The sequence below is a fragment of the Sebastes umbrosus genome, chromosome 15, assembly GCF_015220745.1.
Source record: "Sebastes umbrosus isolate fSebUmb1 chromosome 15, fSebUmb1.pri, whole genome shotgun sequence".
Lineage (NCBI taxonomy): Eukaryota > Metazoa > Chordata > Actinopteri > Perciformes > Sebastidae > Sebastes > Sebastes umbrosus.
In genome coordinates, this window is record NC_051283.1 from 27,577,846 (window position 1) to 27,594,695 (window position 16,850).

Genomic DNA, 16,850 nt, shown 5'->3' on the forward strand with positions numbered 1-16,850 from the left:
TTGGGTTACCTGCACTGGGACGTTTAGGTACTATTTGTGCAACAGCTGGCTTGCCTTACAATAGCCTAACGCCTGCAGGCTGTATTTTTGTATTCTATTCATTTGTTGATTTTCAATGAAACCCTTTATACCCATTTCTTTTAGTGTATTTTATTTGGGAAAACTTTAAAGGAGGGTAAAAGGAAAAACACAAACCAATATTTCAGTTTCCTTAATTATTTGTTCATTATTGAAGAGGCATTTGTTCATTATTATTATTAAGAAAGCATTTTATTTTATATTATTATGTGGATGGGAACTGTTTTTCAGTTCTGACTGAACAACTAAAGTCTGGGGAACTCAGTACCGCCACAGATATATATATATCAAGATATCAGCTGTTCTTCTCTCCTTCAACAGAGATAAAAACAGATTAATTCATTATTATTATTATTTAAAGAAAAATGAAATGATTCAAACCTCCATTTAGTCGATGTCCCCACAGTGATGCATGATGGGAGAATATAACTATAGAGGTGTCTGAGGGGTGGAAGGAAGCAACAGAAATGAACTGATAAAAATAGGTGTGAAATGAAAAATAGAGCGATAACTGATCAAGTGATTTAATTAATTTAAAGCCGATTTCATTAAAACTGATTTTTGGGAGTGACAAAAAAAGTGATGTAAATGCTTATTTTTATTATCACCGCTTCCAAACATGTAATTCATAATTAGTTTTTTATTATTTTTTAGATGTTTTCTCATCTAGTGTTCATCAGAATGTGTGTGATCAATAATCAATAATCAATAATCAATAATCCTGTGAATGATGGGCTCTTTGTTTGAGGTGCGTGTCGCTAGATGGCGGCGTCGCGCTCCTTTTACCGGAATGTAGGCTACCGTGCGCGTCCGCGTGTCAGAGCGCGTGCTCGTGTGTTGAGAGCGGGAGCATCTGCCTCCACACGCACACACACACACGCACGCACGCGCACCGGGAGGATGCTGCCTCGGTTCAGACAACAGACTGTGTGGAGCTGAAGAGGAACCGGACGGACTACCGGACACACCGACACCGACTCCAGGATCTACCGGGCACCGAGCTACCGGAGCCGGGCTGAACCTCCTCCTCCAGTCGGTGAGACCGTCCGGTGAGCCCCGGAGCGGCGGAGGGAGGATGAAGAAGAGCAACCAGAGCAGACGGGTAGGATCATCATCATCATCATCACCGGTTCATCAATACATCATTCACTACATCCCATAATAATAATAATACTCTAACAGAGGGGTTATTATATTTATACATTAATACATCATTCATAACATCCACAACCCATTCACAACATCCCATAATTATAATCATTATTCAGGGAGCAGCTACATTAACACCGTGTCATTAAACACCTTTATATAATATATTAATATAATATAATCAGTCAGTCAGTAATATTCATTTCAGTGGAGTAAAAATAGGAGAATTCATTGAATATTATGAATATAAATCTGTGTAATATTCCTTTATAACGGAGTATTCTCTGCATCTTCATGTTAATTATTCCACATCATAATATTCATGTAGAAATATTTAACATTGTGTTAATTTTTTTAGCAGGAAAATGACTCTGTTTACAATTAAACACCATTAATAAACTGATTTCTGTTTAGCAGACTGAATACTGATTAATAATAGTGAATAATAATAATAATAATAATAATAATAATAACCAATAGTGAATAATAATAATAATAATAATAATAATACTGAAAAAATGATTAATAATACTAAATAATAATAATAACAATAATAATAATAATAATAATAATAATTACACTGAATCATAATACAAATAATTATACTGAATCATAATAGCAAATAATATTAATAATAATACTGTATAATAATCCTTATAATAATACTGAATAATAATACTGAAAGATAATACTAATAATAATAATACTGTATAATAATACTAATAATAATATTGAAAAATACCACTACTAATAACACTGAATAATAATACTGAAAAATAATATTGAATAATAAATATACAGTGTTTTTAAAAGGAAACGTGTACACTACTGTTGTTGTATTTTGGTGTTTCAGGGCCTTCAGGACTCGGGTCAGCAGGCCGTCCAGCACTCGGAGAAGGTGGGCTGGATCAGGAAGTTCTGTGGTCGGGGGATCTTCAGAGAGCTCTGGAGGAACCGGTATGTGGTCCTGAGAGGAGACCAGCTCTACATCTCTGACAAGGAGGTGAGGACCACAATCGGTACTTCATATTCTATACAAACGGTATACACATATACACTATATAGTCTAGTATATATAATTATACACATATATACTGTAGCATATATATATATATATATATATATATACACATATATACTATATACTGTAGCATATATATATATATATATATACACCAATATACTATATACTGTAGTATATATATATACACATATATATTATATACTGTAGTATATATATACTACATGTACAGTATACTGTCTTTCCTTCCTCCATCCTTCCTTCCTTCTTTCTTTCCTTACTTTCTTCCTTCTTCCATCTTTCTGTCCATCATCCTTCTTTCCTTCCTTCCTCCTTTCCTTGATCATTCTTTCCTCCCCATATCATTCCTTCCTCCATTCATCCTTCCTTCTTTCCTTCCCTCTTCCTTCCTCGATCCTTCCTTCTTTCTTTCCTTACTTTCTTCCTTCCTCCTTTCCTTCCTCCATCTTTCCATCTTCCATCTTTCTGTCCATCATCCTTGTTTCCTTTCTCCATCCTTCCTTCTTTCTTTCCTTCCTTTCTTCCTTCCTTCCTCCTTCTTTCCTCCCCATATCATTCCTTCCTCCACTCATCTTTCCTTCCCTCATCCTTCCTTCTTTCCTTCCCTCTTCCTTCCTCCTTCCTCCATCCTTCCTTCCTTCCTTATTTCTTTCAGTAAATGATGAAACTGAGGGGAAGAGTTTAGTTTTAACCTCCCTCAGCGGAGTCTCTTCTTCTTTGTTGGTATTATCATGTCGTTCTCTGAGCGTCAAACAGACGTTCACCAACGGACAGAAAGACGATGTTACTGATTCTCAGGTTGTCCCTGAAGGCACCGCGGAGGTCAGGTGTGCAGCAGGTGATGCTGACTCTTCTCTGACTCAGCAGAACTTCACTTTATATATATATATATATATATATAACAGGCTGTTATGTAACTGAACGCTGAATATTCTGCTGAGTCACAAGTACTGTTCACAAAGAGCTCCGCAGATACACAGATGATGAAGATGATGAAGATGAAGTTTCTACCTGTAGTCCAGGGTTAGCACTACTGGAGTATCATGTGAATATAATCCCAGTTTAAACCTCTAACCACTGATCGACTGCAGAGCGACTAACTCAATATTTAGAGCTCACTGAAAAATAATCCAAGTTCAACAGTAATCTCCCATCATGCAACACTGTGGATAATCTCCCATCATGCAACACTGTGGAGACATCCAATCATTTCAATCTGTTTCTGTTAGAATAGTTAGTATTGATTATTGATCTGTTTGTATGTATATGATCTATATATTACACATGTTTGACTGAAGCTCAGGCGTCATATTGATCGTATTGACATCGACAAACACCACCATCTTCTACACGTGACGCACACACGCACGCACTCTGACCTCATCATGTGACCTTGTTGATGTGAACACACCCTGACGGTCCGGAGGGATTTAAAGACACACAGTGATGGATGTGTCTCACAGCTGGTTGATTGGAATTGATCTGAATTTAAATCAGTGTGTGTGTGTGTGTGTGTGTGTGTATGTGTGTGTGTGTGTGTGTTTGACCTTTAACAGATTTAAAGGGACAGCGCATGTTTTAGTCCGTGATGTAAATAATAAAACGAGTGACGGCTGAATTCCATTTAGCTGCTTCAGTTTGAGGCTCCTGGTTTTGTGCACCGAGCCATCGATTAATGTTATTTATTACACCGCTTTGTTGAATACTCATTTCTGATTGGTTAACCACGGCGTTCTACGGTCTGTTATTTCTTTATAGCAGACCGTTGCTACGTATGACAGACCGTTGCTACGTATGACAGACCGTTGCTACTGTATAGCAGACCGTTGTTACGCATGGCAGGCCGTTGCTACGTATGACAGACCGTTGCTATGGGCGGAGCTCTGATGTCGGACTGTTGCAGACCTTTTTTGTTTCAAATTATTGATTTCTTCAGTAAGTAGTGGGATAATGTACAGCTAGCCGGTCATTGTTGTGAAATAAACTCCATCTTTACTTATTGTCATTAATCATGTTAATAACACCTGTGGGTTTTCCTGCTGTGGCCAGTTAAAATGTGTGCTGGGAAAATTCCTTCAATAATCCATAATATTTAAAAATATAACAGTTAAATGTTAATAACCTGTATGGATCTGAAAACATGCAGTAATACTACTAGTACATGTAAGACTGGTAGTAAAATCAGTAGTGCTTTATGTAATAGTTGTAATAGACATGGTAGTTGTAAGAGTTATAGAAGTCATATTATTAGTATTACTAGTAGTAGTAACATTGGTGGTAGCAAATAATAGTATTTTGAACAACTGTAGTAGCAGTGAGTTTCAGCTGTAGCAGCAGTACTTTATTTTGACAGTATAAATACTGCAGTCAGCCTCACATGAACTCTGTGATTAAAGTTGTACGAAGTTAGAACGTCTCTGATGAATCAAACATGTCGACTCGTTTCACTCAAACTGAAACGTTTTACTGCAAAGACTCCGTTCAGTGTCTGCGTCATCTAAACTACAGCCGACTCCTCTGTGTTCCTCTGGGTTCCTTAATGTTCCTTCATGTTCCTCTGTGTTCCTTAAAGTTCCTCTGTGTTCCTTAATGTTCCTCTATGTTCCTTCTTATTCCTCTGTGTTCCTCCGTGTTCCTTTGTGTTCCTTCGTGTTCCTCCTTGTTCCTTCACGTTCCTCCGTGTTCTTCCGTGTTCCTTCTTGTTCGTCCGTGTTCCTTCGTGTTCCTCCATGTTCCTCCGTGTTCCTTCGTGTTCCTCCGTGTTCCTCCGTGTTCCTTCGTGTTCCTACGTGTTCCTCCGTATTCGTCCGTGTTCCTTCTTATTCCTCTGTGTTCTTCCGTGTTCCTTCGTGTTCCTCCTTGTTCCTTCACGTTCCTCCGTGTTCCTCCGTGTTCCTTCTTGTTCCTTTGTGTTCCTCTGTGTTCCTATGTGTTCCTTCGTGTTCCTCCGTGTTCCTCCGTATTCCTTCTTGTTCCTCTGTGTTCCTTCGTGTTCCTATGTGTTCCTTCGTATTCCTTCTTGTTCCTTCGTATTCCTTCTTGTTCCTTCGTGTTCCTTCGGGTTCCTGATGTAGAAACACCGCGGTTCAGTTTTAGTTTGTCCATTTGAGACGAATCAGGCGAAACATGAGAGTTAATGAGTTAATATGGTTGCTTCAAATATCTGCAGAACTCAGCTGAGAACATCATGTGATTAAAGGACGACTTGTGTTCATCACTGAAGAGTTTGAATTGTAGATAGTATTGTACTAGTATACTCGTGTACTAGTACAACAGTAGAAATACTCTGTTACAAGTGAAAGTTCTGCATTCAAACCCTTATTCAAGTAAAAGTACAAACGTTATCGGCCGCGATAAGCAAAGTACAACTGAAGTGTACCCAGGTGTTACAGTTATATCTGTGTCACTGCACCTGTGTGTGTGTGTGTGTGTGTGTGTGTCTTTAACCTGATTACATCAAATCAAACAGCAGCTGAGCTCAGAGATTGTTTATGAGGGAAGACATGTCACTCTGATCATTTCTGTCTCAGAGCATCAATGATTGACAGCTGCTCACTCTGTGTGTGAATCCTCAAGGACCACTAAAACCTCCCCAAGAACCACTATAACCTCCTCCAGGACCTCTGGAACCTCCTCCTCTAAACCTCCTCAAGAACCACTATAACCTCCTTCAGAACCACTAAAACCTCCTCAAGAACCCCTAAAACCACTTCAAGGACGACTAAAACCCCAGGACCATTAAAACCTCTTCCAGGACTCCCGTCACAGTGTTGTCACGTCCAACGTGTTTGTCGTTACACGTCATTCATATTTTGATTGATACGCATTGTGTTTCCTACTTTGAGGTTCTGTTGACGTCTCGTACGTCTGAATATCGATGTGAACGAGTGTGTTTTGTGTGTTTTGCAGGTGAAAGACGAGCGGAAGGCGCAGGAAGTGTTCGACCTGGCGGATTACGAGCGTTCGGAGGAGCTGAGGAAAGCAAAGAGTCGCAGCAAGAAGAACCACAGTCGCTTCACGCTGCTGCGCTGCCGACGGCCAGGAAACACCGTGAGTCACTTCATCCACACAGAACATCAGTTATTAGAGAATAATTGTGCTCTCCTGATGATGGCGCTAGCTGAACAGTCAGAGGATCATCCTCAGGGGAACATGAACGATGATTCATCACCATCCATCCAATAATAGTTACTGAGATGTTTCAGTGATTCTTTGAGTCTTTATTCATCTTCATCCTCTCGTGTTCGTCCTCTGTGCTCAGAGATTACTCTGACCCGCCTGACTCACGCTGACACGTCATTGGTGGATTTCCTCCTACATCCGTCTCGTGATTGGTGGATCAGAGTTCACTCCGCCCACTCGCTCGGCCTCGACCGCACCGATTGGCCGAGCGGTGTTGTGTTTTTTTTTTCTCTCCTCTGAAAAGGTTTAATCCGTAGAATCCCATTAGTCCGTCAGAGGACGAGTTACAGCAGAATAATCCCTGCAGAGTCCGAACGCTTCCACATGCTGCAGTTTATTACAGACACACAGAGCCGGCATCACATAACACATAAAGTCAACTGATTTCTAATTTACTGAACTCTATTTCTCAAAATATAAAGACATAAATACAGCATCTCCTCGTCCTCCTGATCGGTCAGGAGTTACAGTGACATTCTTCTTGAGCATTAATTGTATATTAAAATTAAAATGTAGGCTATTAGACTTCTCTGATATTTAACGGTAAATATCTGCATGCAACACTAATAAACATTTAATCTGCCATGACACTTAAATCAGAAGATTAGTTAGATTTGCATTAGTGAGACATGAGATTAACTGCAAAGAATATTAATTAGTTAAATAACATGAAGAACATGAAGTACGCAGGAGAGCACACGACGGAACATTAGCAGCAGCTAATAACTTTAGTAATAATTAATAGTAATTACATTGAGAACGGTTTATTGAAGCTGAGGGCTATAGTTAATTAAAAAGAACATCAAATGTAAAATTTAAAGTATTTTCTTTTTGTAATTACACCGAGAGGCCGTCAAGGTTTTCTATATAATGATGGAATTAATTTTGTATAAATTATTTATTTATTTATTTATTTATTATATCCTAATGTTTTGATATTTATTCAGGTTGTTGGCCTGCTGATATTGTATGATTGTGTTTGATTTTGTACTTTGGTCTGTTTCAGTGTGACATTGTTGTTGTTTCTTGTTCTGTATTAATTTTTTTGTTGTTGTTGTTGTTGTTTTTTGGCGACTTATGTAGTGTTTTTGTTAATAAAAAACAACCCCAAACACTAAAATACATTAGCTACACTAGCTAACATTAATACAAATTTTAGTTTTCGCAGCATTTTGAAGGTTTGTTTGAACTTGGCTTGACAGATGTCTTGGGTTGCCTGAATATTTCTGTCAGTTTGTTTGTGTCTGGCTGGTTAAGCCTGGACGGGTAAAGCTTACTGTATCTGTATTGTTCACCAAACATAATGAAGGTTTTTGTTTTTGCAGGTTCCTAACCTCGTGTTTCTGGCGGTGAGTCCGGAGGAAAAGGAATCATGGGTCAATGCCCTCAATGTAGCAATCATCAAAGCCAAGAACCGCATTTTAGACGAGGTATGGGCGGCGTGTTGGTTGACGTTTACTCGTAGTAAACCTTGATGACACTGATGAAATGGTTAAATACCTCATTAAAAAGGGCTCCTTATCAATCTTTGTTTGTTTTAGCTGTGTCACAGTTATCCTCAGAGTCAGTTTCTATGTGTCTGTGCAGGTGACCCTCGAGGAGGACAGTGCGCTGGTTCATCCCACCAGAGACCGGGCAAAGATCCCTCATGGCCGCCGGCTGCCGACCAGAGGACACCTCATGGCCGTGGTACTGGGATCTCTTATCTTTCATTTTAACTCGATCAAGCTTCTCTTAATCAAAACATCATTAACATCATCTCCTCTGTGATCACTCACCCCAGGCGTCCACTTCCTCCCACGGCATGCTGACCCTCGACCTGGTTGCTGAGGAGGACGGTTTCTTACAGGACTACGATGGCGACTCCCGGGAATCCTGGGAGAACTTCCAACTTGACCTGCTGAGGGGGGGTTCGTGTGGACAGGTGGCAGCTGTTGGATTTTCGGGGGTCGGAGTTCGCCAACGAGCCGGCACCGACGTGTCAAAGCTGCGGGTGGCCTCCAAGGAGCCCAAGGTGAAGACCAGCAGTCTGCCCAGAGGGAGTGAGCTGTCCTGGGGCAATCAGACCCACCAGGAGGCCCCCAAGGTCCACAAGACCCAGCATGTGCAGGTTGGGAAACTCTTGACATTCTGGCCCTTGTAGATCATAACTAGAACTCTATGTGTCATCAAGAGTACTCAATGTAAGCCCAAAAAAACATTAGTACATCGGTATAAGTCAGTTGTTATAATGCAAACATGTGCTTAGTCTAAACCAGGATGCCCCCCCATGTACCATTGAACCACAGATACAAACAGCAGACTTGTGCTACCTTTCAGGTCCTTCAGGCTCAGTCACAAACGCCGCAGCCAGGGAAGAGGTTCAGCATGCAGGGACGGAGTCGTTGTGCCTCCATGGATGAAGTCCTCTCCTCCAGGTGCACAAACACCTAATGATAAAACAAACTATCACAACACGGCTCCTCGCCTGACAAACCACATTCACATGAGCAAATTGCGTCCTTGTCCTTACCCTCTTCCTCCTTTGCCTTCAGACCGGCGATGATTCGCTCCGAGTTGCGCTCGGCTCTTCGGCGTTGTCCGACTGAGGAGGAGGCAGGGGGCGGGGCTTCAGTACAGCCGGTCGGTCAGCTGCAGAGCCTCATCGCCCAGAGGATGCAAAGAGCTCAGGAGCTGCTGGAGGAGATGAGACTGCAGGTACGACCGCTTCATCCATGAGTTCATTGAGCTTAGCTAGTAGGTTTCTAATTGACGGACTGTATGGTGAGACAGCTCAGAAGCAAATAATATAAGAAAGAAATTGGATATAGTTAAGACTAATGTTGTGTGTTATGATTTACAGGAGCTGCAGAAGGCCAAAGCAGAGAGAGAACGAGGAGAAAGCTCACCCTATATGAAGGGCATCGATTCTCCTCGCCTCCATCACCTCAGGGGCTCAGACTCTCCTCACTCCAGGTTGGTTTAATAATATTTTAACCTCCCAAAGTCTTGGGGGTCTTTCTGTCCATGACACAAAATATTTCACGTACACTTTATTGTGTTTTACTGACACTTTAGTGAATGATGGAGGGGGTCACAGTAATCACTATGATCAATCCTCTGGGTACTAGAATATCATTAATTGAAATCTAGAGGGAGCTGAGCCAGAAGGCAAAGCTCTCGATTTACCGGTCCATCTACGTACCAACCCTCACCTATGGTCATGACATTTGGGTAGTGACCGAAAGAATGAGATCTCGGACACAAGCGGCCAAATCAAGCTTCCTTCGTAGGGTGGCTGGGCTCAGCCTTAGAGAGAGGGTGAGGAGCTCAAACATCTGGAGGGAGCTCGCAGTAGAGACGCTGCTCCTTCACTTCTAAAAGGACCAGCTGAGGTGGTTCAACATCTGATCTGGATCCTCCTGGACGCTTCCCTTTGGAGGTTTTCTGGGCACGTCCAACTGGTAAGAGGCCCTGGGGTAGACCCAGAACACGCTGGAGAGATTATATATCTGGTCTGGTCTGGGAACGCCTCGGGGTCACCCAGGAAGAGCTGGAAAACGTTGCTGAGGAGAGAGACGTATGGAATACCCTGCTAAGCCTGCACTGTGAATCCAAGTAGGATCAAGGTTTAACTGATTCTTGTTGTCCTCTTCAGCAGGTCGTCTGGATCTCCGAGGAGCAGGAGCAGCGACTCTCCTCGCCTCCGGGGCAAAGACTCTCCTCGTCTGAGAGGAAGAGAGTCTCCTCGATCCAAAGCCAAGAGGAATCGCTCCAAAGGGGCCGACTCGCCTCGCTCCAGAGGATCCCATTCACCTGCCGCTAAAGCAAACGAATCTCCTCGACTGAAAGATTCACCTCGTCTGACCGGGACCGACTCTCCTCGGACAAAGAGCTCTGACACAGTCCGTTCACCAAAGCTAAAGGGATCCTCTAGCTCCTCTTGTCCCAACAAGGAGGACGACTCTCCTGTACCGAAGTCACTTGAATCCCCTTCAAGCATCGGAGGATCCGTCTTCTCTCAGGTTAAAGGATCTGATTCGCGACGAGGCAGTGAAACCGACTCCCCTCGTCTGGGGAGCAGCAAGGAGTCGTCCTGTCTGAGTCAGAAGAACTCCCCAAGCCCTTCTGGATCCTTCGAGTCCACGCAGTCCAAAACCCCCGACAAGCACCGCCTGTCTCCACCTCCGCCCTCCTCACCTCCCTCCCTGCTGTCGGAGGAGGACCAGGATGTGGAGAGGAGGCGTGACGAAGCCGAGCGCCTCCTGGAGGAGGCCGTGTCATCGTGGAAGGAGGCGCAGGAGGTCCTGCAGGAGGTGAAGGAGCTGCAGAGCCAGACACTGCGGCGGCAGCGCAGGAGGACCTACGAGAAGATGACATCGACAGCGGCGGCGGCTGGGTTGCCCGAGGCGACCACGGCAGCAGATGAGGACGACACGCCCACCTCGCCAACATCACCTGAGGAGGACGACGAGTCGGAAACACCTTGATGAGGAAGTTTTTCTTACAAATATTCATTGAAATGAATTTTCTCAATGAAAGTAGCAGCGTTTTTCAGCATGCTTACACGCAAAAAAGCAGACAAGGATTTTGCATAATTTGGGGATTTTTAATTCTATTCCTCAAATGTTTTTCATCTTTTAATCCAGGGATGGTGGGATGCACGTGAACACTTAAGCAAATGTGGATTATTTTGAAACCAGCGATACAGTTCTTCCCAGGAGGTTTAATGACTTTAATCCTCCACAGTGCACTAGACTGTCATCAGTCAGACGCCCTCTCTCTTCTGCTGCCCGTTTTATTCACAAAGTCTCTTTGTGTGACAGATGTGTCACATTTAATTTGAGTTGATGCAGTTTTAATGGAGAGGCACTCCCCTTCACCTTCTCTAATGGTGCTGCATGTTTCTCTTCTTTGTCTTTTATTGCTGAAAGTGAAGTGAAACGCCTCTCTGTTGATTTCAAAGACAAGTTCTTCCCTCGTGAGTTTTTTGGACGAGATATTCAGGGTTTTGAGAAGATGAAAAAAAAAAGACAATTTGTCATTTAAAGAGACTTTTTTTAAGCAAAGATGTCAACGTTTATACAATGGGGAACTTTTTCAATATGACAAAATCATGAAGGCACTGAAGAGCACTATGTTTCCTACGGGCACGGTGGTGTATCCACGCTGATTATTAAGAATTTAAATATCCGTTACCTGATTTATTTGCTAATATATATATTATGTCTTATTGTGTGACATTTCTGTTAATACAATCTTATAAATTGTCAGTCTCTGATTTAGTTGTAGCCCCGTTTATCTCTCCCAAAACGTCCTTCTAGCTCACTGTTAATATTTTAATAAGATGTTTCAAACATTAACGGTGAGTTTTGACAAGAAAAATCAGGGCGTTTAATGTTCTGCACCACGAAGAGAGAATAAGCAATAATGTCAATAAGAAACAAAGAATATGTCTTCTCTAACACTTTACTTGTTAATCAGCTGTAACGGAACAAAAAGCATGGCTTCATTAACCTGCTCGGGGGCAAAATATGTACTGTTGTAAAATCCTGTTCCTCCAACTCTCTGTGCAATATGTACCGTTTATCGTTGCTATAATGCTACTTGGCTGTAGATTTGCTGAGTGGTATTATTAATGTACTATTAATTTAAGAATACGTAACACGACACAGGGACATTTACAACAGGATCTCCACTTCAGGTAGCAGGATCCACCTTGAAGCCAGTCTAACACCAGCTGATAGTTGTGCTTTATTGCTGCATTTTACGCATTCAGTTAGCACAAGTAGTACCCGACCGATACTGGACGATTCAGGACCCATATTTATTTTAGTCCAAAAAAACCCCCAAACATCCGATGTTTTGGCCCATAGGGATTATGTTCACACAGCATAATATAAAGATGCATTTTTGATAAGGATCCCTTAGAATTGTTTTTACAGAATTATGACCAAGATATCTTCTGAAAGAGACGAAACTTATGACATAAGCACATGAAGAAATTGACGTGTCACTAACATACATGATGAAACTTACATGACGCTTTACATTCATGACGAAATGTATGTGTCGCTAACATATATGATGAAATTCATAATTTGCTAACATACATGATGAAATTTTATTGTCGCTGACATACACGACAAAATGAACGCGTCACTAACATAGATGATGAAATTGATTTAAAAGACTTAAATGAGGAAAATTAAATGTTGCCAACATCCGTGATGAAATTTACGCATTATGGATTTAAATGACAAAATTTACATGATGCTAACATACATAATGAAATATACGTGTCACTGACAAACATGACGAAATGTACGTGTCGCTAACATACATGATGAAATATACATGATGCTAATATACATGATGACATTTTATTGTCGCTGACATACATGACAAAATGAACGCATCGCTGACATACATAACAAAATTTACATGATGCTAACACATGATGAAATTTACGTGTCCCAGAGTTAAATGACAAAATGTACGTGTTGCTAACATACATGATAAAATCTATGTGTCGCTAACATACATAACAATTTACATGACGTTAACGACATGACGAAATCTACGTGTCATTAACGAACATGATGACATTTACGTGTCGTTGAAATATATATTACTTACTTAAATACTGTAAGAAATATTAATAGTATACAAACAGGGCTGATACCATCGTTCTATAATTGTGTACTATTAGTTTATTGGCATAAAATGAATCACTCAGTTTAACTGATTTATCAAACAAAACAATTTAAACATTTGTTGGTTTAAGGAAAAATTTTATTGACTCAAATAACTAATATTAATATTAATTAGAAATGATTGTTAGCTGCAGTCCTACACAACAATATATGTTTTTCTTTATTAAAAAATGCACTTTTTTGGAAATATGGATGACATGAAGAGCTGCCAACGTTTCAATCGTTTACATATTAATCAAATATCATTAAACTGATATTTTCTATTTTAAAGTCACTTTTTGTGTTGGTTGTTGGAACTGTAACTTTAGTGTTCACATTAATTTATCTCAGAGTTTCTGTTCGTCAGTCACGACGTTTTAACTTTTCTCCAGTTTGAGTGTTTTTGCACATTTATCAGATGAACTCAGTATGTAAAAGAAGGCACTGACACTGTGAGCGATTACTTATTAAGGATTCATTGTACTGTAAGTGATGTTGGTGAAAAGATGTTGAACAAATGTTTTTAGTTTTATTTATTTATTTATTTTAAAGTTTATACACATTTAGAACAAACTTTCCACTTTGTTAAAATATGAAGTTATTTTAAATGTTTTCTTTTCTTTTTTTGCTCATTTTATTTAAAGATTTATATATTGATGTTTTTTGAATGATGTTGTTTGAATTACTGTATACGGCAATGCATTGTGGGTAAATGGAGCCAAAAAAAAACACTGTTTGTTTTCTGTTTGAGCGTCTAGAACTCGTCTTCACATGCAAAATAAAATAAGCTAAAGAAATGTACCAATGGAGTGAGGTTATTCCAGCTGCTCTTTAATATTAATTTTATTGATTCTGTGATGAAACATTTCTAGAAAGTTCCTAAAAAGAAGCTGACCTGAGAACAGGTGGACTCGTCTCACCCCGTTGGCTGAACTGTTTCTTGTTTGAATAAAAATAATCCTTGAAAGCAAAATTTGATATGTGTGTTACTCTCAAACAGATGAATTCTGATACGAATAATGACAAATAAATAAATTTATGTCTCACAGACATGAAAGAATTTACTTTAAAAAGCTTTAATCGCCCAATTTTAACATTAAGTCTGGTGACAGGGTTGGCTCATTTATATGCATCTGTAGACAAAAGCTGTCTTTTATATGTCGACAGTCTCTGCTCACTCCACATTATATTAACTTTTGTGTCCATAAATAGAAATATATATATATTATTTTAAACCTTTAAAGGATGTTTTAAAGTCTGTTAACTTTAAAACGTGGCTTTGACTCAGGATGAGTTTATAATCCTGAATTTGGACACAAGAGCAGAAATCACACATCCTGACTCTGGTCACATGATCTGAGAATCCAGCTGCGCTATTGGCTGACTGCCCAGAGTGACACACACAAACACACACACACACACACACACACACGGTCAGTGAGCTGTAATGCAGAGCAGATGTAGGGCAGCACAAACAGCATCGCTCCATTACACAACTCCACCTCTACAACACGCACACACCAACACTGTGTGTGTGTGTGTGCATGCGTGCGTGCGTGTGTGTGTGTGTGTGATTGTGTATGCATGTGTGAGCATTTCTTAATGACTAATCTGCTGCTGTGTTTGCGTGTCACCACATCAGACACTGAACATTAAATCCACCGTAAACGAGCAGTCTGACAATTATTTATGAAGCCTCCTGTCTTTGTCTACATCAAGGATGGTTAGCGTAGCTTAGCACAAAGACTGGAAGCAGGGGGGAACTGCTAGCCTAGCTTAGCACAAAGTCAATGAAACAGGTAACCTGAAAAAAATCATGTGCCTCTGTGTCCTCCGGTGCTTCTAACGGCATCTGCAAGATTTCACAGACCGGAGGAAAACAAGCAGTAAGAGCTGATCTGAGGTCTGCTGTCCAGCTGTCGTCTATGAGAGCCGGTCGGTCAAACTAGGCAGCGCTGATAAAATATGAATCACTATTCTGTTACGTTAATGCCTATTTCTCTCCTCAGATGTGTTCAGAATCATCTTGTAGTGCACGGTTTAGCTGTAGAATGAGAAAGTTTGTGACCATGTTGAGATCTGTTGAAGGAACGCCAAGTTCAGGTCACATGACCGGAGCACAGCCAATGGGAACGCTTTCTCAATGAAATGACCTGTGATTGGTCAAAGTCTCCCGTCACGGGCTAGATGTTCTAAAGCCTGCAAACAGAGCCATGAGGAGGAGCAGAAGTCTAGTTTTCTCTCAGAACACTTGAATTACAATATGCTGAAAGGTTACTGAAGCTTTAACTTAGCTTAGCACAAAGACAGGAAGTAGGTGGAAGCGGCCTCCACTATTTCAGTTTATATTCAAATGATGGTCAATGGGCCCCAAAGGGTTAATCTGGTTAACCCAGTGTGTGTGTGTGTGTGTGTGTGTGTGTGTGTGTGTGTGTGTGTGTGCGTGTGCGTGTGTGTGTGTGCGTGTGTGTGTGCGTGTGTGTGCGCTAACTGGGTTATTTACTGAGAGTCTGACTCGTGTTCACATCAGAGTCCAATAAATTATTTACACTGATTCTCTCAGTGTGTCATCATCACGCTCGCCGTCTGATGCTCCTCTTCTAGTTTGTGTGTGTGTGTGTGTGTGTGTGAGTGAGTGTATTGCATGTTTTATTAACACACACACACACACACACACTCAGCGGTCCAGTGTGTGTACCAGGTCAGTGTTACAGTTTGTTCTCATTTAAAACAGGAGGGATTATAGAGGTGTGTGTGTGCGTGTTGGGGGATGGTGTGTGTGTGTTATTGTGTGTTATTGTGTGTTATTGTGAGTCAGAGCCCTGCAGCGTCTGTTCAAAACCTCGACCTCGTTATTCCTCTCCTCCATCTTTCCTCATTTCCTCTCCTCCATCCCTTATTCCTTCTTTTTATCCTACTTTACTTCAGTATTTATCTTTATACTTCTACTCTACTACAGCTCAGAGGTAATACTGTACTTTTTACTCCGTTACGTTCATCTGACAGCTTTAGTTACTTTACAGTTTATTAAAACAAAAATAATCAACTAATAAATGATGATGTATTATTATAGATTAAACTACCAGCAGAATATAAAGTCATTAAAGGTAGAGGAAGAGGAGGAGGAAGAGAAGCAAGAAGAAGAAGAAGAAGGAAAAGGAGGAAGAGGAGGAGGAAGAGAAGCAAGATGATGATGAAGGAAAAGAAGAAGGAGAGGAAGAGGAAGAAGAAAAAGAAGAGGCGAAGGATGAAGGAGAAGAAGAAGAGGAGCAGGATGAAGAACAGGAGGAGAACAAGAAGAAGAAGAGGATGAAGGAGAAGAAGAATTAAAAGAGGAGCAGGATGAAGAGGAGAAGCTCTCGTAGCAACAGAACTAAAAATACTTCCTGTTTATTATCAACACACAGAGAACAGTGACATCATCATCAACAACAACACGCACACACACAAAGTGCAGCGCTGAGGTCAGAGTGATGTCATCGACCTGTCCTGCTGGTTCTGTCCAATCACAGCACAGCGTGTGTGTTCATGTATCTGTGTCTTATAAAAATATCATGACGAGCAAAAAGCTCTCAGAGACAGTAAATATTTAAACACACATGCACGTATGCACACGCACACACACGCACACGCAGTGTTTTATTTACTGTGACATCATCTCTCACTATTTTCACTATTGTTACAAACCAATCAATTAATGGAGAAAATAATAAACATTATTCTGG

At 40.8% G+C, this 16,850-nt stretch overlaps 2 protein-coding genes across 2 annotated transcripts in view; both read left to right on the plus strand.

Annotated features, from left to right (window-relative positions):
• LOC119503753 (zinc finger and SCAN domain-containing protein 2-like) overlaps window positions 1-16,850 on the plus strand; it is a 681,462-nt gene that overhangs the window by 81,289 nt on the left and 583,323 nt on the right.
• plekho1a (pleckstrin homology domain containing, family O member 1a) lies at window positions 931-13,926 on the plus strand. The gene is made up of 10 exons (XM_037795729.1): window positions 931-1,180; window positions 2,081-2,230; window positions 6,179-6,319; window positions 7,777-7,881; window positions 8,039-8,140; window positions 8,235-8,561; window positions 8,771-8,868; window positions 8,986-9,148; window positions 9,294-9,406; window positions 10,089-13,926. Exons 1-10 carry the CDS (start codon window positions 1,154-1,156, stop codon window positions 10,918-10,920), a joined length of 2,058 nt encoding a protein of 685 aa, XP_037651657.1. The 5' UTR covers window positions 931-1,153; the 3' UTR covers window positions 10,921-13,926.